General features: G+C 43.3%; 1 protein-coding gene across 1 annotated transcript in view; it reads right to left on the reverse strand.

The window, feature by feature from the left end:
* unc13c (unc-13 homolog C (C. elegans)) overlaps positions 1 to 25,151 on the reverse strand; it is a gene marked incomplete at its 5' end in the record, with an annotated part of 345,183 nt that overhangs the window by 221,225 nt on the left and 98,807 nt on the right. Inside the window, 2 exons of the mRNA XM_079497470.1 lie at positions 7,530 to 7,693; positions 8,895 to 9,016. Coding sequence (XP_079353596.1) covers positions 7,530 to 7,693; positions 8,895 to 9,016 — 286 coding nt within the window. The remainder of the gene's footprint in view (positions 1 to 7,529; positions 7,694 to 8,894; positions 9,017 to 25,151) is intronic.

Below are 25,151 nucleotides of genomic sequence, written 5' to 3' on the forward strand. Positions count from 1 at the left end.
CTCGGCAGAATTTTACATAATTATATGATGAAAAAAATGCATATTGGCATAAGCGTTTTATCGAATATGACGAAAACCCAAACACAATGAAAATAATATATGGAATTTGTATTCAGAAATCACACCTGTGTGAACTGAGCGGTGCAGGCTGCTCAACAACACCGCTAGTTATAGTGCTCAGTGCGAATGGCCCTTTAGGCTGCTCAGCAGTGCCACTTTAGGTCACCCAGCGGTATTGCAGCTGTTCGTACCCCAAAGCAAAGCAAAAAGCAAAGTTACTATATTTACCCAGGGTAACTGGACTAAGCATCAGATACTTGTTTACAGCCAGACCCTGCTCATAGAACATTTCATGGTAGTGGTTCAATGCCTTGCTCAAGGGCACTTCAGCGGTGGTAATTTTAACGTGCCGGTCCGGGGATACAAACTGGCGACCTTCCGGTATCAAGACCGCTCCGCAAACCGTTCGGCCACCGCTGCCCAGACAGACAGACAGTCAGACAGACAAGACAGACAGACAGACACGCGCGGCCAGTCATTGGAGCGGCTAGGCACCGCTCAAAAGAGAACACCTGCTAGTGTTCGATGGACAACTGTCATGAGTATCTAGAGAGCTACTTTCAAAATGACCAGCTCAACAAGATCTACCCACCGAAAATAACTTAAATATGTACCTGAGAGGGGGCTTTGAAATAGCGTTACATAATACAACGAATGCACTTGGAATGCGAAATAGAGAAAGAGAAATGGAATAGGTAGTGGGGTTTTTGTATTTAATTTGTAATGCTACCAACATTTCCGTGCACAGTGACACAAAATATTGCATTGTGGATTTGGAGCTGTCAGGCCCTATTGATGTCAATCAATTAAGTCACCTTAATTGAAGTGACAGATGCCAAAAATATTTGGCTTTCTTAAATTAAATATTCTTTAGGGCAGGGGTTCTCCTCGAGGGGTCGCCAAATTATTTTGGGGGGTCCCCAAATTATTTAAAAAAAAAACGTTTTTTTTTTTTTAACTGAATGGCTGGAAAATGGAAATTAAGAGTTTACATAGTACGTGATGCATGCATAAACTTATATATTAATGATTATATCTGGTTTCAGTATTCATTTATGATATATTTTCTGGTTATTTGTCAGTTTGTATTGGTGGTGGGGAGGGGGGCGGGGCAGGGGTCGCGAGACATGGCCAAAGCATTTCCGGGGGTCCCCAGCCAAAAACGTTGAGAACCCCTGCTTTAGGGGCATGTCATGTGATCTCCCTGTGATCTGCTGGTAGATCAGAATCTATACCTTTTGGGCTCCCCTGAGGAAATCAATACATCGGTTCATCCAATAAAAAGATAACTTCCAAAGTGTAGGAATGGACTGAAGGGCTGACATCGACATCCTTGGAGTGCCACCGCCAGCAGTACTAATAATGCTGCCTGCTTATTTTGACACCGAAATCCATTTGTCATGAGGTTTTGGAGTTGCTCAGTCGATAAATATTGCACAAAAGCTTGTTAGAAATGACAACTGACTGCTGTCTTTGCTTCGGTTCAATGCACCAGAGGTCCTTGGGAGATGGGGCCAAGGGGGGGGGGGGGGCAAGGGGGGGGCCAAGATGGGGCCAAGGCAAGATGGTGAATGTTCCATTTTAAGCGGGGGAAATCCTGTGTGGTACAAATGAAACTGTTTGGTGAAATGATTTATTACAGAGTCCACACCATGTAATCAGAACCAAAGGCACATGTGTGTCCCTGCACGTGCGCACGCGCGCACACATACACACACGCGCGCACACACACACACACACGCGCGCACACACACTTGGTGGTTCTCTCTCTCTGTCTCTGTCTCTGTCTGTCTCTCTCTCTCTCTCACATCGGGAGGCCTAATTAATTACTCTGCTTTCAGACTCCAAATTACCCGGGAGCACTTGGGGGAGGCGAGAAGGCAGAGAGAGAGAGAGAGAGAGCGAGAGAGAGCGAGAGAGAGAGAGAGAGAGAGAGAGAGAGAGAGAGAGAGAGAGAGAGAAAAAAAGAGCAGTTATGGCACAAACTCAATCCCCATGGTCTGCCGTATCTCCCCAGCTCATTTTCAAAAAGAGAGACGCCACTTCCTGCAGCCTTGAGCTAGTGCACACATACTGTACACACACATACACACTTCCGCACGTGTACACGTACACCCCCATCACACACACACACACACACGTGTGCACGCATGCACACGCGCAGTCACACACACAGTCACACACACAGTCACACACACACACACACACACACACACACACACACACACACACACACACACACACACACACACACACACACACACACACACACACACACACACACACACACACTTCCAGGGGGGTAAACGAGACAGTAAACGCGAGGAAAAGAGAAATGCAAAGTGGAGACTGAGAAGCAGAGCTAGACGAAGAAAGGGGGGAGGAGCAGAGGATAGGTATAAAATGGTGCATTTATATAGCGCCTTTATCCAAGGCGCTTTACATAGATTGTGCATTACATTCACCCATTCACAGACACATTCATACACCGATTGCAGCGGAAGCCATGCAAGGTACCAACCAGCACATCGGGAGCAATTTGGGGTTCAGTGTCTTGCCCAAGGACACTTCGACATGTAGACAGGAGGAGCCGGGATTCAAACCGATCATTGGACGACCTGCTCTACCTCTTGAGCCACAGTCGAGGCCTGTTGTAGATGGTTGTACTGGTTGTGTGTGGTGATACTTAAAGGACAACTTTAGTTTTTTTCAAACAAGGTTCATGTTTTAGGTTGTTATTAGAAAAAGTAAAACATTAGTGTTCATTCTTTTTCATTTGCTGCTTTCTTTCGTTTTTGCGATTTTAGCTGTTTTTGACAGGGGGGCGTGGGCATTTGAACATGGGGCTGAATATGTACTTTTTTACAAAATTGTATAGCGATTTCTTTTTTATTATTTGCTATAGTCCTAATAGACCCCAGGAAATTACATCTGGCCACAAAAGATCACAGGATCTACTGAATGTGACAAACTGACATATTGAGCCTATATACAACACACAGTGTGGCTTCCCCCCAGTAGGCTGCCTTCACATACAGTAGATCCTGTGATCTTTTGTGGCCAGATGTAATTTCTTGGGGTCTATTAGGACTATAGTAAATAATAATAAAGAAATCGCCATAATATTTTGTAAAAAAAATACACATTTAGCCCCTTGTTCGAATGGCCCCGCCCCCTGTCAAAAATAACAAAAATCCCTAAAGCGAAAGAAAGCAGCAATGGAAAAAAAATGAACATGCCGACAATATATTATAAGTCGCTGTTGGGAAGAAACCACCTAACTCCTTTTTTTTTTGTTTCATAAATCAGTGCTATTGAACAACCTTTACGTCTGTGTGTTGTTTTGAAAATATTGAACCAATGAAAAGTAGTAAAAAGCGCTTGGGACGAAACCTCTTAACTCCATTGGACCATCAAACTGCCTGCTAAAGCAACTAACTCCACCACCTCAGAGCCATCTAATAGAAGAGTTACGATATTGAGGGGGCAGAAACCGAGCGCTGTTCATCATGCAGCCTGAACTGGGACAAGCTGGGGTTTGAAATACATCGTTTTCAACGAGGGCGGCGCAAATACAGTAAGAGCAATTTTAGGCATGTGTGCAACATGCCAACTGTTTTAAAGTATTGTACAGTAACAACTACAGCAGGGGTGGGCAACTTTGACGATGGAGAGGGCCAATATATTTCCACACTCACTCCAGAGGGGCCACAGTGCATACTACTGTCGTAGCAAAAATAGCCGATCTACAAGCTCAAAACGCTTGCACTGCGACGCGTTTTGAGCTTGTAGATCAGCTATTTTTTGCTATATTTGAATTGAAATCCTGAATAATGTTTTTCTATTTTTTTATTGGAATCCTGAAAAGTAACCTTTTTATTGAATTTCAAATGCATTTAGTTATAGTTATGTTAACTTTATGAGCTGTTAACATAACTACATTTACACCAAAAGACAATATTTTAATACTAGTCACTAAGTAATTAAAGTGGGTCATGTTTGCATGTTTGGAATTGTAAAAGCTGCAATGAATACTATATCAGTGTTCTGATATTAACCTGCAGGCCGCATTAAGTGAAGGTGGGGGCCACATGTGGCCCCCGGGCCGCCAGTTGCCCACCCCTGAACTACAGTCTCTGTAATGTTTATGTTGTACGATTACTACACAACAATATCAAATAAAGAGATTTAAGATCATTAAAGCTGGGCTGTTGCCTGAGTCCAATGCATTTCTGCCTATACTTCAGGTCCAGGACTTGTCCCTATAAATGTCCCCATTCTCAATAGAAGTCTATGTAGGAGAGCCGCCATTGGACTGGCCCCATGATTAAGTGAACAGAGTTTGCGTAACTCTGTCTATACTGTGAGGTTCTGCACCACCCCTCCCCCTCTCATGCAAGTAATTGACAGTATATATTATAAAGTCACAACACCAACTTTGATGAGGCAGTATTGCTTTGTCTGTCTGTATTTTTAGTAGATGGTTTTATTAAGAGAAAGGGTTTAAATTAAATGACTTGTTGTTGTTGTAGTTCAATACCGTTTTGCCTCATGCTTTTATTATTGTTCTGTGGTCCACTGAGTAATTACTGTAATAAAGATCGCTCTCTTATACATATTTGAATTCCTCGTCTGTGGTCCTTTCAGGTTCCCTCCCTCCCCTTCCCTGTGGTGAGGAGCTGATGTTCTGCCAGCAGAACAGACCCAGCAGGGGTTATCTGTCCTGGGTAGTGGTACTATACTGGCATTTATCGTTGAATATATCTGGAGTTTACTGAAAAGCATTCCTCATATAAAGACAAGTATATTCAAGAATATACACGCCTGTATTCCTCGTTTTTTGCACTGTGCAGTAGCCTATTGTATCGTTTTCAAAATAAAAAGGTTTTCTTATTTTGGATTTAGATGGTTTCTTCCCGACAGACAGCAGAGATAGAGGTTGCCTTTGTAGCCGGTTTAGAGATGCATTCAAGCCCATCATGTCAGGAGCGATTGGGAGCCAAGGTTCCGCGATGGAGGGTGCAGGGAAGGAAAGATATAGGAATCCTTTCATGCAATCCTAGTGTAGCTTAATAATAAACCGGGCGCGGACGGTGGACCCCTCAGCATTAGCTCCACCTCTGCTAGCTAGAGTAACAGCAGCCACTTATACAGCTCTGTATGTCTGTATGTCTGTATGTCTGTATGTCTGCACTGCCATATTAACCTGACTGCTGGTAACACATTCCCTCTCATACGCTGTCTGTCTCCCTCGCGTTGTAACGAGGCCGTCACGTAGCAGAACGCCACCGGCTTCCATGCATCACAAAGAACAATTTATTGCTGTCGGGCAGAAACCTTGTACTGCATTATGTCCAATGATGGATTGGATTCCAATGGATCCAATGACGCTAGTTAGTCACGAGCTCTTATAATAATTCATCCTTAGTTAAATGTCAATAAAATACAAAGACAGACAGACGTACAGTTAACTCCTCTGAACGTAATATGATATCCCTATTTTGAGCATGTACAAAAACAAAGACAAATCAAACATTTACATTTTGTTTTTCAATCTGCAATTTTTGATAGCCTACTTTGCATGACACTGACGACTAAGTATAAAATAGAGAAATCATTAATTTCATAGATTTTATGAAAAAATAAATGGATGAAGTACAGATATAAGGTTTCTGTCCAATTAGGAATTAATTGAAGATGGTAACCAGTCGTATACAGTTGTATACAGTCGTGAGTCCAATCTACAATTCCATTATTATTATTATTATTATTGCAAGTAGCAGCAACAGGCTGCAGTACTGCTATTCTACTTTGAATACATTCATATTGTGTTTGTTTGTTAACAGACTGCCAAACTACACACACGCCTTGGGCTGTCGGAACACCGAGGGCCATGAAAGATTAATCTCGCACATTTCGGTTTTTAATTGACGTCCACTCAGGTGCATTTTTTTTCAGAAGAAGAAAACAAACCCACAACATCTTTTTGCACTTGCACAGCACGTAAACACTGATGTACTGTTGACAGAGCCAAGTGGTTATTACTGAGAGGTTTTAGCCCTGTGAGCTATCTTGCTCCGGGGCCTGGACTACATGATGTCCAAATGCTTTTAAACCCTCAGAGAAACAGACTTGAGTTACAGCTGTACTTCGATCGGCAAGCGTTTGGCTAATGTTCTTCCCAGATTGGAGGCTGGGGTTCAAGTGGTTAAGACGCAAGGACTAATCTTGTAACTGGCATCCTTTGAAAACAACAGGTGTTGTTACTTTCTGATCTGTAGCCCCACAAGTGGGCTCTAAGAACGGCAATGTTGGTCAGTCGGTGAGAACACTTTGGTCCCAAACAAGTTATTTCTTCAAAGTTCATGTCTGGGTTGCCATGAAACTCAGTGAGCACAGTAATGCTCCTTGAACCTTATACTGAAAGCAGAAGGCGTGGGTTTGTTAGTGGCCTTTTTCGCCTGGACGCAGAGATGCAATATCTATGGCGATAGATCTCTAAGCTTTGACGCATTATACCGAGTATGACAAATTACTTCAAATTCACCGTGGTTACTGATGCAGAAACACCAACTTGATTTATTCTCCAAAGCTTATACAGTATATCAAAATCTTTATATATGAATCAAAGTTTGAAAACCACTGGTGTATAAATAACTAAGGGTTCCAGTCTCAGAGAGAGACGGAGGAGGAGAACCACATTCCTCATTGCCTCATATGGCAAAAATAAATAAAACAGGCAAACATTCGGTGTGAAATGGGAAAACACCCCAAAATGCGTCACAATTCACGTGTTGTGAGCATGTACCTTGTCGGCTAAATGATGTGTTGTAGGCTACAGGGGAAAAGGAGGGGACAAATAGACCGCCGGAGGACCAAGGTCAACGCCAGGGAATCGTACCCGGGTCTCCGGCGTGAAAAAGCCAACATCTTAACCACTAAGACTTTAGGCCATCAGGCTGAGGTTGTGAGCCACTCTGCTACACGTTCACTACACTTTGACCTCCTCCCAGGGGGAAACCCGATCCGGCACCGTTGTAACGCCCTCGAATCGTATGTGGGTCTCCCCTCCGTGTGAAAAGCCAACATCTTAACCATTAAGCCAAAGGGATATCCCTATAAGTCTGGGGAGATATTAGACTTGTTGGCCATCATGCAGGCTGAGGTTGTGAGGCACTCTGCTACATATACTGTAGGCTAGGCCAGGGTTTATTGGGTCAGAGATTGTATGCCTGCAATCAATAGGCCCTGAGGTGATTGATCAATCAAATGTAGACTCTTCCAAGAGTCCTCCCACCTACTCCAAAAAGCAGATTGTGCTGAGGAGAAATCTCTCACAGCTCCTCTTCCTCTTGCCCTCCTCTGCTCATCTCCTGTTCTTTACCTCCTCCCACTCCAGGACAGACAGTGACGGATGAGGCTGCGTGGGGGAGTGGTGGGGGGTCATAGATCAGGGCGGTGCTACTCACGTCATGGCCTGATAGATGGCCTCCACGCCATATCGCATGGCAAACTCGTCCACTATCTCCTGGGACACGTCGTCGAAGTACACCTTCCACGCCTCGTCGCCTTTCACCTGGGGGATCTTCACGGCGCCGCCGTTCTTCACCTCCGTCAGGTGGTGAAACAGGTTCTGAGGGCAGAAGATAAGAACCCGTTAACTGGCCTGTTAGAATGATAAGTGATGTAAGCGTTGAGCGGCTTTGTCGATTAAACCCCGGGGTGACACCCGTTTTAAATGAAAAGTGATATTTAGCTTTTTGATGTGACAATAATAAGACACGTCTCGATTATTATTATATGTGCCTTTCACAAACAAGAAAACAAGATAAATGTGATCGTAATAGTTTGGAATAATTATACAGCACGTCTCCCAGTAATGGCATGGTGTCCCCCAGTCCCCCCAGGAATGGCATGGTAAAATGGAGAGAGAATACAGAAGAGCAAGATATCAGTAGCCTGGTTTCCAGCGTTCCGTGATTTATTTTGTCACTTTGCGAAGTGACAAAAAACAAATCACAGAACGAACGCAGTGAATCAGGCTGGAACCCAGGCAACATTTTACGTTTGAAAATGTTGTGTTTTTTTCTAATATCAAATTGGTAGTTAGACTTCCGAGCTCTGGCAGAGCAACCACACGAGCCTCAACAAGTGGTAACTGTACTGTTCCCAGGTGTAACAACTCATTCGGACAGTCTGCCTTCTCAGTAAAGGGAGCAAACCTATGGAACTCTTTGCCTACGGTTCTAAAACTAGAGACGGATGGTAACGTGTTCTACAGAGGACTCAAACTATGGTTGAAATCAAATCAACTGTGTTCACATGTATAGCTTGAGTTACTAGAGTGATTATGTTTACTTGTGTATTTGAGATTATGTAATGGGTACTGTAATTTTGCTGTAAATATTATTATAATGTATATTTTTTTGTATTTGATTGGGTGTTTTTTTTTTTTAACTAAATTGTATTTTTTAGAAAAGTCTCCTGTGGACAAGTGGTGAAAATTAGCACATGTGCTAACACACTGTAAATGATGCATCTACAATTTGTACAACTGTGCAATGAGCAATGCAATTGTTATGTCCATATCAAATAAATAAACATAAACATAAGATATCATAACCATTGTACACATCTCCCTTCGACCCTGAAGAACTGTTCCATGATATACACTATATCCTTGTAGTTTCTGACAGCTGACAAAGAGACCTATACACATGTGAATCTTCAAAACAATTCTTTGGGAGGATGGTGCAGCATGGATACGCGTGCAGCCGGCAGCGCTCGACTCGCACACCCAAAGATATCCCGCTGTGTGTGTACCGTATACGTACCTCATGCAGACAGGTGTACTGGCCATGGGGCGGGGCCACCTTCTCCCTCTCCTCTCCCTTCATCTCCACACTGATCTTTAGCCGGATGGCGCCAGACACCGCAGACTTGTCAGTTCTCTTATCTGCAACGCACACATAGGCCACGGCTGTTTGAGCTCTGCGGTGTTGGAAACGCTGACAGGGCCCATACTACTGCTAAGATGTGTTTGTTTTAGAGCACCGCAGGAGCATTACCAAGCACAAAATCCAATGTCAGGACGAGCGCATGCGTTCACTTTGCTCTGTGCCTCGGCTGGTCTGAAGACCTTTGTCTCTTCGTCCCATTAAAGCGCAAATAACATGCATTTTAAAACTGCTTTTGATATTTAATACCATATTGTCTATGTCCCTCAAAGTTATTTCTAATGGTTTGAGCCTCAATCACCACTCTGATATAACCAGGCCTTGTCATTTCTTTCTGGACTTTGAAAGCAGTTTTAGCTGCAGTACCACAATGTCCTGAGGTGGTGGGGGTGATTATAATATCATTATAATACTGATGCTAGATAAAACCAGGCTTGTTTCCATTCCATGCCAGCTTGGAAAATCAACAATGGTGGACATTGTAAACAAAGTGGAAATGCTAATTTGGAACTGAAGACTGAAGAAGAGGAGGAATTATACAAAGTAGGGTGACATTGATGACATCACGATGAGGCCAAAATCAGTTGAGCTGTTCCTGAGAGCAATTCCCATTAAAACACCCATATGATATGAAAGCCTAATTGTTCAAAATTGGTTATTTGTGGGGATAGAAAACACATATGGGAGCCCCAAAAACACAAAATAAATTGAAAAAGTTGAATTTTATGTTATAGGTCCTTTAACACTTTGATTGCTACAAGATCTCAACAGGCCTATTTGGATGTTGCTACCGTTTAACATTGCACAAAGGCCTTGTTCGGGGGCCCACAGCAAAATGTTCTCTTATAGCGAGAATCACACGCATACATCAAAAGAAAGCTGAACTTGTCCACTTCAATTTTAAAAATACATTTTGATTTTACCATGTTCCATTCTGGAGATATTGACCTTTTTGCAACACCTGCATTTGCCTGGAAGTGGTTATCTTGAACAGCGAGCAGAGTTATGGATGGTTTAAAGTCAGAGACATTGACAGGCAGATATAAAATTGAACCCAATCAATATCCTATACATCCTATACACCGAATGAAAGCCCTGAATGTGTACTTTTACGAGGAAAAGAGTAAACATTGATCCCATGTACAGTTAGACAGTAATTGGTTATTGAATGCAGCTTGTGCCCACCAGATAACTTCAGAGAAGACATGGACGTGAACTCCTCAATATTCACAAAATAAGGCCTATAGCGACATATAAATACTATATACCGTATGAAACAGAAGACTCTCTGCTTTCATAAGAAAAAAACTTCTACTGTAGTAATAATAAAAATCACACCCATGTGAAGTGAGTGGTGCAACTCTGTCCCATATTCTGTTCTCTGCTTATTCAATACAGCTCGCTATATACGGACTGAGGCAGAAAGTCATGTAAACCTTTTATTTACAGTTTGGTCTGGTTGCGGTGCAACTGTTCTCTACAGTTGCACCGCGCAACTGTAGAGAACAGTTGCACCGCTCACTTCACAGGGGTGTGATTTGTATTATTACAGTAGAAGTTTACAGACCAAACTGTAAATAAAAGGTTTACATGACTTTCTGTCTCAGTCCGTATATAGCGAGCTGTAGTGAATAAGTACAGAACAGTTGCAACGCTCACTTCACAGGGGTGTGATTTTTATTATTACAGTAGAAGTTTACAGACCAAACTGTAAATAAAAGGTTTACATGACTTTCTGCCTCAGTCCGTATATAGCGAGCTGTATTGAATAAGCAGAGAACAGAATATGGGACAGAGTTGCACCACTCACTTCACATGGGTGTGATTTTTATTATTACTACAGTAGAAGTTTTTTTCTTATGAAAGCAGAGAGTCTTCTGTTTCATACGGTATATAGTATTTATATGTCGCTATAGGCCTTATTTTGTGAATATTGAGTTCGGGTCCATGTCTTCTCTGCAGTAACAGTTATATCTGGTGGGCGCAATGTGCAATGTAACCAATTTATGACAAACTGTACATGGGATCAATGTTTACTCTTTTCCTCGTAAAAGTACACATTCAGGGCTTTCATTCGGTGTATAGGATGTATAGCATATTTATTGTGTTTATTGTTATATCTGCCTGTCAATGTCTGACTATAAACCTTCATAACTCTTTGCTTTCTTAGATGATGATGATTGCCTCATTGTCTTGATCGCAAAACATTGGGGGGGGGGGGGTTCATGGGCACATTGGGCAGCAAAAGTCTTGATCCGTACGGCTATAAAAAGTCCCATTCCACCGTTCGGTTCAGAACTATAGTATAACGGTGAGACGCGTTGTCATCATCAGCTGATTTTGTTTTTCAAGCTAGTGAAGTATATTTACTAACAAGAGAACATGCCTGGGCATGCAGGTTGGAGGCGATGGAGGAAAAAAAAAGATTCCCCCGGCTGTGATGTCAACGACAACGGATCACAACACCACGGTTTAGGACGCGGAAAAGTTCGTTATACATTACACCCGGGTCGATTACGTCCCCGATGCGTTCATTGCGGTCTTATCACTACAATTATAATGAATAAAAAAGCGTTACAATCACACGTCCGAGCGATCTCCGATTATGACGGTTCTGCATGGCGATACGTGATCCACCAACGGCACACTGTCTTGTCGTGGCGGCCCCTCGATACTGTGGTTAGTTCGTAGTATTGTAGGCTCGGGGATCGTTTGGTCGCTACAGTATGAAGAAGGAAACATGCATCTGTCCATGTGTGTTGCAGACGCAATGCAATGCCGATCGGTTGTTTTTTTCCGAGAGACAGAGCCAGCCAGGACAGAGCCCCCATCTCGCAAGGCTCCTCCTGCAGGAGAAACAGGAGGGGAGGGGGGAATCGAGTAGTATAGTGTTGTGTGAAAGCCAATAGCTGGAGGAAAGCCTGGTGAGGCGAGGTTAGGTGAAATTTGATTCTTTTCATACACCGACTGGATCATTCCATGGGCGCGCATGGGCGCGTCCATTTTAGACTGGCTTAGTGGCTTCTACACGTAAAGCGGCCCGCCCTCCTGTTTTCAGGATGGGAGGGTTTTTTTTTTTTTTTGGTTTTTTTTCTGATCACGTGAGCGGGACTAAGCAACAATGATAGGGCGATGGTTCTTCATTGTCCGGGTGGGTAAAAAGATGAATGAAAGTATGCTATAAGGACTGTAAGGAGGAAATGAGATGCGAGTTGGAAACGACTGACTGGCTATTTCTTAACTCATGTGACACCCCTCACGAACTGATTGACACGTTTACATCCTATCTGTTGTTTAATGAAAGTAAAATCATGCGAACTAAATCTGTCAAAATATTCCCTAATAACAATTTATGGATGTCTAGTGATCTGAAGGGTTGCATTCGTGAGAAGAAACATGCTTTTAAAAATGGTAATGTTGAGTTAGTTCGAGAAAAAAGATGTGAATTAAGATCTAAACTGAAACAAGCAAAAATAGATTACAAAGATAAAGTTGAGTACCAATACTTTGCAGGGAATGCCAAGAAAGCATGGGAAGGTTTAAATGTGATGATGGGCAGGGAAACTAAGCAAAAGCGTACCCCCCTGTCGCACCCCTCTCCATCTTTTGCTAACGATCTAAATATCTTTTTCAGCCGTTTTGATAAGAATGACTTCAGTGCTGAGCGTGATAGTGTGTGTATGTCCATTCCGGACTATGTCCCTATCACACTCAGTGAAAATGAAATTGTAGCTAGCCTTTCCTGTATTAAGCCCAACTCGGCCCCTGGGCCTGATGGCCTTAGAGGTAGAGTGTTGAAAGAAAATGTTCATGAACTTAAAGGTATTGTGTTGATGCTATTCCAGTATTTGCTTGACTCTCTAACAATGCCCAATTTATGGAAAATATCCTGTATTGTGCCTCTCCCCAAGAAGCCTGGAGCCACTGAACTAAAAGACTTCAGGCCCATTGCTCTTACTTCCATTTTGGGAAAATGTTTTGAAAGAGTCATAAGCAGACAAATCACAGCGATGGTTTCTAACAGCTTAGATCATCTCCAATTTGCTTATAAAAGTCAGAGAGGAACTGATGATGCAACTATCAGCCTGTTTAACACCCTGTCAAAGCATCTCCAAGTCCCCTCCCACTTTGCCAGGGTCCTTTTTATTGATTTTACCTCTGCTTTCAACAGCATGCAGATACACACCCTTCTGCAGAGACTCATTGACATAGGGGTAAATGGAGGTATTATCCATCTTGTCAGAGACTTCCTCTCTGACCGTCCTCAACAGGTCCGTGTTAATGATACTCTGTCCGACATCACTGTGCTTAACACCGGTGCTCCACAGGGGACTATCTTATCCCCCTTACTTTTCTCCTTATATACAAATGAATTCCAGTTAGATCAGGATATATTTCATTTGTTCAAATATGCGGATGATATGGCCCTGGTTGCCTTACTGAAGAAGGGGGACACTGCGGGGGAGGAAGCATACAGAGTACATGTGTCATCTCTTCAGAACTGGTGCGAGAAAAGCTCCTTAGGGATCAATGTGACAAAAACAAAAGAACTTGTCATTCATGAAAAGGAACCTGTGCAGTCCATTACAATTGGTGGACAAATAGTGGAGATAGTAGACACTTTTAAATACTTAGGCACATATATTGACAACAAACTCAATTTCAGTGAAAATACTGACCAGATTTTTAAAACTTGTAACCAACGCCTCCATCTACTACGCAAGCTCAACTCATTTGGAGTGAGTAAGCATATTATGGAGACGGTCTATAAAAACCTGATAGAGGGAATTTTGACGTTTAACATGGCTATGTGGTATGGAAATCTAAATGTAAAAGGAAGAGGCAAGCTGCAGAGAATAGTAAACCTAGCATCAAAAATCATTGGGAAGAGACAGCAACAAATAGGCTGTATCTACAAGGAGGTACTTCGTAGAAAAGCTATCAAGATAGCAAACGACCCCTCTCATCCACTCTGCAGGGAGTTCGAGCTACTTCCCTCTGGTAGACGGTACAAAGTGCCAAGAGCTAACCGTAACATTTTTAAGAATTCCTTCATACCAAATGCCATTAAGGCACTAAATGATACCATGTCTCGCTAGATTTGTTTGTTTTTTCAATGTATTTGCCACTGTTGTCCTGCACTTTTTGTTTTGCCATGAGAAAATAATTGTGTTACGTGTTGTTGCTGTTGTTGTAACTGTTTGTTTTTTACTGTTGAGACCGAAGACAAATTTCCATACGTGGACAAATAAATGAAACTAACTAACTAACTAACATAAAAAAGTGATTGAAACGTATTGATACGTGATCCGCACCCGACGTTTGATTAATTGATAACGTATTGATACGCGATTCGCGTCGGCTGTGTTAACTAATTCACACTTTCATTTCCAGTAAGTTAGACTTCTCCAATAGCCTTTCCCTAAAAAAAGCCCCGAGGCTATTACTACACAGCTCATTCAGAATGCTGCCTGGTGGGGGAAACAAAGTCATATAAGAACAGAATTATGTAATTGTGGAGAAAGCAAAGAGACACATTCCCTTGGCGAAGTTCTTAACAGCACTTCTTTCAACTCCAAGATAGTTTAACTGGCCGAGTAAGCAGATGACAGCTAATCAATAGAATCTAGATTCAAGAATGAGGAGGTGGTGGAATTAGTATTTTTCAAAAATGTTAAAAGATAGCAGATGTAAAGCTCGCAGCTTGTCACAAAGTGACATGCTGTGAGCTTGTAGATTTACGTGGTGGGCATAGATTATTTGTTTTAATCGCGATTAATCTCACTGCAATCCTGGAGTTAATCACGATTAATCGCGATTAAAATGGCTCATTTGAACTCTGCCGAAGGCATTGAAAATATGTGTGCGCTACCTAAATAATGTCCAGAAGTAAGTCCTTGTGAACAGGTTTAGACCAGAAGCCCTAATTATGGATACAACTAGCCTATTAATACCTTATATTTCATATTGTGAGTTTGTAGAACTGTTCACAGTGTTGCCAAGTCTAGTCATTATAAGCTACTTTGGACTTGTCTATCTGTAAAGTTTCTTTAAAATATTGGTGGTCCTTGACATGAAAATGCTTGAGAACCACTACTCTAAAACAACATTGGACAATGATGTTTGACAGTCAGCAAAATAGTTGCTTGTTTTATACTTATTTTCTGACTTTTTCGGATTTTCTGACTTGATCTGGCCTGATCTGTCCATTTTCATAGACCTGGTTGCTTGTTTCTCTCTCAGTCACGAAATGTGGCAACCCTGGTCAAAGCCGTGTACTATGTTGTGATCATATTGTGATACATGGATGGTGGTTTAGCTTAGCACACAACAGCTAACATGATGCAGCAGGCTGCTGCCTGGATATGGAATATGGACTTATGGCTCCATCGCTGCCTCTTTCTTTTCTAGTAAGTAGAACTTTTTGTTGGCGTTGCTGTTTACCGTCCCTACAAGTCAGGGACGAGTGCACTGACTGTCTGACTCCGTCTCCGTGCAGTCTCCGACCATGCTCCGCCTCCTGTGGGCGCGTTCAAAAATACCACACCGGAGTGCACTCGCCTATTAGTTTGCATTGCACAGTGGGCTCAGTGCTCTATTTCCGAACGCGCCCCACACGCACACACATGCGCGCGCACACACGCACACACAGCCCGCCTTCTGGCCGCTGCAGTGCAGACCCAGCTCCCAGACCCAATTTTGAGAATAGATTAACGGCGATATTTTTTTTATCGCGCGATAAGAGTCTCGCGTTAACGCAGCACGTTAACGCCGATAACGGCCCAGCATTAATAGCCAACGCAAAAATCAAAAAATTACACAAATGCTTTCCCGGTTTTAACGGGTTCAGTAAAAGCAGCAATACCACAATGCAGAAATAGTTACTAGTAAAAGTCCTACTGTACATGTTTTCAAAATGTGTCAAACATTTTTCGTAAATAGCAGATTTACAATTATATCGTTTTATTACCGCAATCTGCATGCGACAACGTGCCTCCGGACCGTTTGGAAGACATGATGTCTTTGGAGGTTAGGAGGTACAAACACCTCCATAAACACCCCTCTCTGAGGGACTACAAACACACCAGATGGAAATTCATTTGCAGAGTTAAATAGCACTCAGTCCCGCTGAAGGGAGCGTCTGCTGCCACAAAACGAGACATCTCAGAGACAACATTATGAATCATGTCAAAGCACGTCTGGGCCTGATGAAAACAAACAGTGGAGAGTCCAGTCCCAGCACTGTATAAACGGCTCAGCACTCCACAGAGTGGAGCTGCATCGAGTGGAATAACAAGTTCATCCACTGAGAACTTGTTCGGGTTCAGCAAACAACCGTAATAAATGTTTTTTAAAAAAAAGATTCAACTTCTTCTGAAGTATGCTGTCAGCTTTACACAGAGACTGGTCAGTAGTATTGGAGGGCTCTATACATACTGTACGACTTAATGTGCCATTCTTGAAACTATTATAAATTGAAAAAGCAACATTTTGGTTGATAGTTTGGTTGATAGTTTTAGATTACACAAGTACTGTATGCTGTCAGAAAATCGAACACACTGCACCAGTTCTTAGGCATCGGCATAGGCTGCCAGTGTGTAATAGAATTGACTCTTCCAGAAGAGCTTAGCGATGCCACAACTCTGGGTATTCCTTTTAAAATAGACTTCTCTGCAGCTAATACTGTGACATCAAAAACTGCACTGCAACCTATTCTGGGTCTTTTTATTGGATTTGCATTGCTTTTATTATGCTTTTAGCTTTGTAATACTTTTGTTTCATTTCCTCCTTTTATCCATTTTATGTGAAGCTCTTTGAATTGCCTCAGTGTATGAAATGTGCTAGGTCTGATTATTCATGTCAATGAATAATCAGACATCATAATATATCAATATTTTTGGTCAGTATTGAGATCACAGATTATTTAACATGATTACTCTGACTATGGAATCATCATACATGTATTGGACTAAAGAAGTCTCTTTTTGATCATGGATCTTCTGGGGATCCTTTATCTGTTATTACTCCTTGGACCAATTTCTATTTAAACTTCAGATGACTTAAGGAATTGTTCGTATTGCCTTGTTGTGCAAACACAACCATGTAACCAGTACATCTTAGGCAGTAATTTGTTGTTCTTTGTCAGACTCCTTGAAACAGATCCAAACAGATCCATTGTTTTTACTTTGGTAACTCATGGCTAATAAGCCAGACCGAATCAGCCGTTGGCAAAAAAAAAAATTGCCTGCCGGCGGATTACGGTCTGGAGAGGCTCAATTGTACGCCCATTTCCTACACCAGAGAACTGGTGTGGCCAATCGGGACACTGTATGCAATATGGGCGGGCTTTGGTACAGTGACATTCAATGCTTGAGACCTTTGACTGACAGTAGCTCTGACCAATTGCGTCAAAGAGAAAATGTTTGAACCCGCCCCCCGGGAAACAAGATCCATACACAGCATCTCCAGACTCAAATACCACACGACAGTGTGATTTGAGTCTGGCTTATTAGCCAGGCTACACCTAGCCTGGAGCTGAGCTAAACCGCCTATGCTAGCGAGTTAAGCTTTTAGGGAGGGAGGGGCGATAGCACCCTGCTGTAAAAAAGGATTTATAGCGCGGCCAGAATGAGAGCATCATTGCGAAATGCAATGCAGCACCATAATAATCTCGATGTTCTTGTTTGCATGATCACTGGACGCCCAAAATCGTAATTTAAAGTAAAATGTGATTATTTGAGCAGCCCTGCAAATAGTATACGTTTTCTTTGTATTCCTTCATAAAGCTGGCCTTAAATACAGCTTGACTCTGCCCTTCCTTCATAAAGCTGGCCTTATACAGCCTGACTCTGCCCTTCCTTCATAAAGCTGGGCCTTATACAGCCTGACTCTGCCCTTCCTTCATAAAGCTGGCCTTATACAGCCTGACTCTGCCCTTCCTTCATAAAGCTGGCCTTATACAGCCTGACTCTGCCCTTCCTTCATAAAGCTGGCCTTATACAGCCTGACTCTGCCCTTCCTTCATAAAGCTGGCCTTATACAGCCTGACTCTGCCCTTCCTTCATAAAGCTGGCCTTATACAGCCTGCCTCTGCCCTTCCTTCATAAAGCTGGCCTTATACGGCCTGACTCTGCCCTTCCTTCATAAAGCTGGCCTTATACAGCCTGACTCTGCCCTTCCTTCATAAAGCTGGCCTTATACAGCCTGACTCTGCCCTTCCTTCATAAAGCTTGGCCTTATACAGCCTCTGCCCTTCCTTCATAAAGCTTGGCCTTATACAACCTAACGTTCTGAAACTGTCTTTCATGCCAAGGGTCTCCACATTGATATTTGACCACGGACCCCCATCTGAAAATATTTGTATACAAGATGCAATATTTTTTGAAAATAGCAGTGCATGCAAGAACGCGCACACGCACGCACGCACACACACACACACACACACACACACACACACACACACACACACACACACACACACACACACACACACACACACACACACACACACACACACACACACACACACACACACACACACACACCGACCTCCTGAACTAGAGTGTGACTACAGATGCTGTAACCTTGGTCACACACACACACACACACACACACACACACACACACACACACACACACACACACACACACACACACGCACACACGCACAGTGCGACCTCCTAACCTAGAGTGTGACTACAGATGCTGTAACCTTGGTCACACAGACACACACACACACACACACACACACACACACACACACACACACACACACACAGTAGCTGCACGAGTCTACAGATGCTGTAACCTTGGTCACACACACACACACACACACACACACACACACACACACACACACACACACACACACACACACACACACACACACACACACACACACACACACACACACACACACACACACACAGTAGCTGCACGAGTCTACAGATGCTGTAACCTTGGTCACACACACACACACACACACACACACACACACACACACACACACACACACACACACACACACACACACACACACACACACACACACACACACACACACACACACACACACACACACACATATGTGCCCTGTGACCCCCGTCCCCCACCCTCCTCCCACTGATCTCCGTTTCCATTAACCTCAGACCCTGAGAAAAGCCTGAGGGATTCTGAAGCAAAAAGAAAATGTAGGGCCAAGAAAGATACGTCTCTGGTCTTCTGATAGGTCTCTGAAGGTCTGCTTTCTGTCCCTGGAATCTAAACTAAAATGAATTGCCTCGTTGTAGAAATGTGTTTAATTTCCGACAACCGGAAATGCAGAGTACCCGTTCCACCCATCTGTCTGTGTCCCTTTATTCCTATATATGGAGTTCTGTGTCAACCATGCCCAATTATGGAGTGTCAGTGTTGTGATGTCAGAACAGGCCAGCTTATGGAGTTCTGTGTCAGGCATGCCCAAATATGGAGTGTCAGTGTTGTGATGTCAGAACAGGCCAGCTTATGGAGTTCTGTGTCAGGCATGCCCAAATATGGAGTGTCAGTGTTGTGATGTCAGAACAGGCCAGCTTATGGAGTTCTGTGTCAGCCATGCCCAAATATGGAGTGTTGTGATGTCAGAACAGGCCAGCTCCATATATGGAGCTTGTGCAGGGGCCCTGTCCAGAGCCTGGGCAGAGGCCTTTTATGGCGGTTCTGGACAACCGTGGGTCCGACCGACTCGACACTACACTCCCTGTGCCGTATAAGACAATGTTTTCATGAACAGATCACCCATCCTTGCTGATTGATGTATACAGCAAGCTAAAAGCAAAGCAAAGTTCTTTGTTTACCCAGGGTAAGTGGACTAAGCTCGAGATGCTTGTTTACAGCCACGCCCTGCTCATAGAACATTTCATGGTTGGGGTTCAATGCCTTGCTCAAGGGCACTTCAGCGGTGGTAATTTTAACGTGCCGGTCCGGGGATACGAACTGGCGACCTTCCGGTATCAAGACCGCTCCGCAAACCGTTCGGCCACTGCCACCGTTCGGCCACCGCTGCCTATAGCTCTTTTGAGCTATATTAGATTTGTCAGAAAAACATTAAAAGTCAGTGGTTCTCTAACGTCTTCATTTCAAGGACCCCACAGTTAAAACATCAGCGTTAACTCTGACAGTGTGGTTCCTTTTCTATACTGTCAGAGTTATAGACCGGTACTCGTCCATTTGGTTCCTAACCCATTAAAATAGCTGGAGACCCCCCTGGAACCCACAAGGACCCTGTTGGATTTTGTCCAAGGGGCGATTACAAAAAGATTCAAACGGACACTATTGGTTAGACCTACAACCAATAAGAGCAGCGAACGAGTCTCTTGCAATGTACGTTTCCAGACGAATTTGGTTGGTTCCTCACTACTGTGGAGGGACAGAATCCTCCCACAATTGAGCAATGTCAGACCTAATCTGCCTAGGGCCATTATTTTTTGCAATGGTAGATTTATCTGGCTACGCGAGGCTATGTCACCTACACCCTCCTTGAGAACAGGTGCTCTCAGTCACCACTCAATCACAGTTTAGCTACGCCCCAGCGAGTGAGCTGTTCTATCCACTATTCTGTACCTCCAGGCAGAGTGGAGGAAGAATCTTAGGCCTGGCTGGCCTTGCGTGACTATCTCTCCGGTGACCAAAAGAACGGACTGAAATTCTACACTACAGTCAAGCGAGAGAGATGAATGAGAAATATGACACACACAAAAAAAAGATTGAACTGGCTTTTGTAGAGAAGAGAAAAGAAGAGGCGAGGTTGAAGGAGAGCTGAAGTAGCTTACAGAAGAGAGCAAACTGGACCAGGCGTCAGCGAGAGGGCTCTTTAAACATTAATTGCGGTGATTTTAAAAGGCCCTGTGCGACAGTACGGGGCAAGGGAGGGGTCACTATTACTGAAAATTGCTCCCATTTAGCAAGAGAGGCAAAAAAGGGAATCCATCCGCTGGTCATAATAGTTCAACAGAAGTGGGGCTCCCATTACTCTGCCGTGATCCTCTGGCGGCAGATAGGCGGGGCCGGTTAGCGAGGAAAGAAGGATGAGACCTTGAGGTGATGGCAAACATGTCCGTCTCAATGCTATAAGGATCTGGGCCGTTGATGGAGGGAGGTCTAAGTAGCTTCCTATTTTCAGACACATCGGACCAATGTCCATACAAAAAAAAGCTATACTTCTCTCCATGGAAACCATAAAAGAAGACTTTACAATAACTCTGAATTCTGCGAGCTTGTTGTAAAATCAAATTTAGAAAAATTGTGAAAGTGTGCTACACAATATAGACAGCCCACTCCATGGAGCTTTGAAACACATTCACTCAGCACACAGCCCACTTCATGGAGCTTTGAAACACATTCACTCAGCACACAGCCCACTCCATGGAGCTTTGGAACACATTCACTCAGCACACAGCCCACTCCATGGAGCTTTGAAACACATTCACTCCATGGAGCTCTGAAACACATTCACTCAGCACAGACAGCCCACTCCATGGAGCTTTGAAACACATCCACTCAGCACACGCACGTTCAAACGCCTCCACAATTTCCACAGTACAAGGTTTTAGACCCCGCCCTCAACGTTTTCGCCTACTGCACAGTTCATATAAAACACTTTCATTCAGAACTATCTCATTTGCGCCACAGACCATAGACATATAACGTCATCAACACCGCGCCGCGCTCCTGACCGTGACACATTTAACCAGGTCACCAATTACACCGTAACACCGCCATGCTGGAGTGGCCGCGCAAGTGCCCCACAAAATATGCATGCGCTTTGCGCCCTGACACAGACAGACAGAATATGCATGCGCTTTGCGCCGCGACCTTAGAGCCGCGACACAGACAGGGACAGAGAGCGGACTCGCAGAATATATTTCACTTTTCCCCTCTGCACGTGGGTGCCAGCTACACGCGCAGCTCCACTGTCCACTTCACGCATGTGACACACAACGCCGTTTTTAACATATATGATATATTTTTAGATCACATTTAAAAACGCTTTCCACTTTGCCGTTCCCAGTCATACGAGGACATCATGCAAGGAATCACTGATGGTGATGTGCCACTCGTCAGGACAATGCATGTGCCCTGACAGTTCACACACATGTCCTTGTCTCTGATGGCCTGACGTTGGCCTGATGCTGTCACCTTTCATATTGGTAGGTACTCATATATATTCATTTTACGTAATAGCCACAGTACAATTAAGGCCCAATATTTCCACCCATTCCTAAGCACAAAAACGCATATGACGGACAAATGGTGGACCCTATTGTAAACAACTCCATTGCTTTATGCTGTCCATAGCAACAGTAACTATTGTAAACAACTCCATTGCTTTATGCTGTCTCCATAGCAACAGTATTGTAAACAACTCCATTGCTTTATGTTGTCTCCATAGCAACAGTATTGTAAACAACTCCATTGCTTTATGCTGTCTCCATAGCAACAGTATTGTAAACAACTCCATTGCTTTATGTTGTCCATAGCAACAGTTTTAGAAAGCTTTATGCTGTCCATAGCAACAGTTTTAGAAATGTAAGACCCAATATTTCCACACATGTTCCTAAGCACAAAAACGCTTATTTGATGACTTGCAAATGGTGGAGTGTATTGCTTTATGGTGTCATCCACAATAACAGGTTTTGCAGTGAGTTGTGCTTTTGTTCGAAATGTACCGATTCTGCATAAATACTTCAATCAGTCACGCAATCAGGTAGGCTATCTTTGCCATGGGTTGCCATATTTTAGAGCTGAGACAGAAACAAGCTAGTCTATGCTTTTTTCCCCTGTCTTTTTGAGTGGTGCAGCCACTCCAATGAACAGAAATGTGTGTCCCTATGGGCCTATGGGCCCTATGGGCCGGTCCCTATGGGCCTATGGGCCGGTCCAGTTTCTAGAAATGTGTGTCCCTATGGGCCGGTCGAGTTTCTAGTTTGTACAATAATTGGCCTCAGGTCGGGTTAACATACAGTATCACTTTCTACCTTTAAAGCAGTGGTTTTCAACCCTTTTCATATGAAGGTTTGCATCTGAGCCATGAGATATAGGGCAGTATTATGCGTGTCTTAAGTACCAGGTCTTATGACTTAACTTAAGACCTGGAGGCGTGGTCAATGCTGTTTGGCCACTCAGAATAGCCAAATGGCATAGATCACACCTCCAGGTCTTAAGTTAAGTAATAAGACCTGGTACTTAACCCTTAGAAGGTGAAAGACGCCAATTGGCGTCTTCATCAGAATTCCGTAAATGATCAATGACGCCAATTGGCGTCTTCAGAGTTTTTGATTAATCTAAACATATTAATATGCTCCGAAGCGCTGTTTACATTCCTGAGCTTATATTCCAACTACATTACCCAGAAAACCCGTGTCACGTGACACACGTGTACGTGTTGCCATTGGAAGCTGGTCCCACCCCCTGTAAACAGTGGGGGCAGAGGGAGTCTTCATAGTTTATTGTTTTGCCGTCTCGCCCGAGCGATTTTCTAGCAGAAAAAGTTGAAAGCAGTACTATTTATTTGAGCGAGTTTTGTGGTAGTAGTATTGTATAGTATCCATACGCGTCCCAGTCGCCTTCTCCAGGCGGAGTAGCCCTGGTCCAGTGCTTACAGCGAGACTCGCTGCTCCCTCCCTCCTTTTTTCATTGTCTCCCCATCGTCGTCCGATGAGCTATACCGGGAAACCATTGAAGAAGACGATCAACCCGGAATGTTTTGAGGTAATCTTATTGTAGAAAATGCCCTTCTATAGTGATCAGAAATCATAAGATGATCGCTACAAATAGATGCTTGGATAATTACTACTACTAGTCAGATCATGACGCCAGAATGACTCACCACGATGGCCCCCAGCCATTAGCCAGCACCAAAGGTGCTGGCTAATGGGGGGGTTGGTGCATTGGTGCTGGCTAATGGCTGGAGGGGGGGTTGGTGTTGATCGGTTGGTTGGTGCAGTACAAATGTATCGTAGCAGGCATGCACGCATGGCAGTACAAGTATTTTATATTGTAGCGTGCCTTATAGGCGATCTGATCTTTAGAGTAATGTTCGCTCCTTTTATTTACTGTCTACAAAGACGGAGAACAAACATGCATCGTTTACTGAAGCAACGCGTGGTTATGATGACCTTGCTACAAGGATCGGAGGGGGGACGGGGAGTGAAGCTAACAGTAGCGTATTATATAAGATCTGTATGACGTTTCATTGACGTCTGAGCTTGCATGATGATCGCATTCATTGTATATTGTATACAATCATGATTGTACATTGTTTAGTGTGTCTCCGTGTGATGATGATGATGACGATGATGTCAGATAGCCTACGTCCCCCCCCCCCCCCCCCCAACTGGCTATTGGCCGGGCTGACTACAGCTAAATGTTTATTTTTATATATTTAGAACTGGCATCAGATGAGGAGGAGGATGATGATGATGATTGATGATGATGATGATGATGATGAAGACGAAGAGTCAAGACTGCGATGGAGTTCTCCGACACTGAACCGGATGCATTCATTCATTTCAGTTGTTGTTGTTTTTTTATTTAGCCTACACACACACACACACACACACACACACACACACACCGTCAAGAACAACTGGAATGCAGTGGTTTGGGGACACTGGGGAGTTTGGGGACAACTGTTTTGTATGTAGGCCTATTTATTTTCTGTAATATTTATTATAATTGTATTATGTTAGTAGTCATAAAAAATAAAAGACGCTTTTACAATGAGTTAGACCTGTCATGGCTATTTTGTTCACTATTCTGAGGTTTATGGTTTGACTAAGCGAGTTTCAACTGTGATTTACTCTGTAACGGTAGATGGTAAGAACCCAATTTTTTGTTATAATACAGTATACATTCAAGTCTATATTTTGATACATATCATGGGCACAAAGTCATAGCAAAACAATGTCCTTGGATGTGTTTTTTATCAAAACTGTTTCTTCACAACAGGTTTTTGAGATACATGCATGAATAGACAAGGTACTGGTAAGACTATGTAAACATGGTATATATCAAAATGTGCGTTAGAATGTCTAATTTTACCCCAAAAAAGAATTGAGTTTATATGATGTTCCATTTCAGAGCTAGGGGGACTTTTAG

The sequence above is a fragment of the Electrona antarctica genome, assembly GCF_951216825.1.
Source record: "Electrona antarctica genome assembly, chromosome: 3".
Taxonomy (NCBI): Eukaryota; Metazoa; Chordata; class Actinopteri; order Myctophiformes; family Myctophidae; genus Electrona; species Electrona antarctica.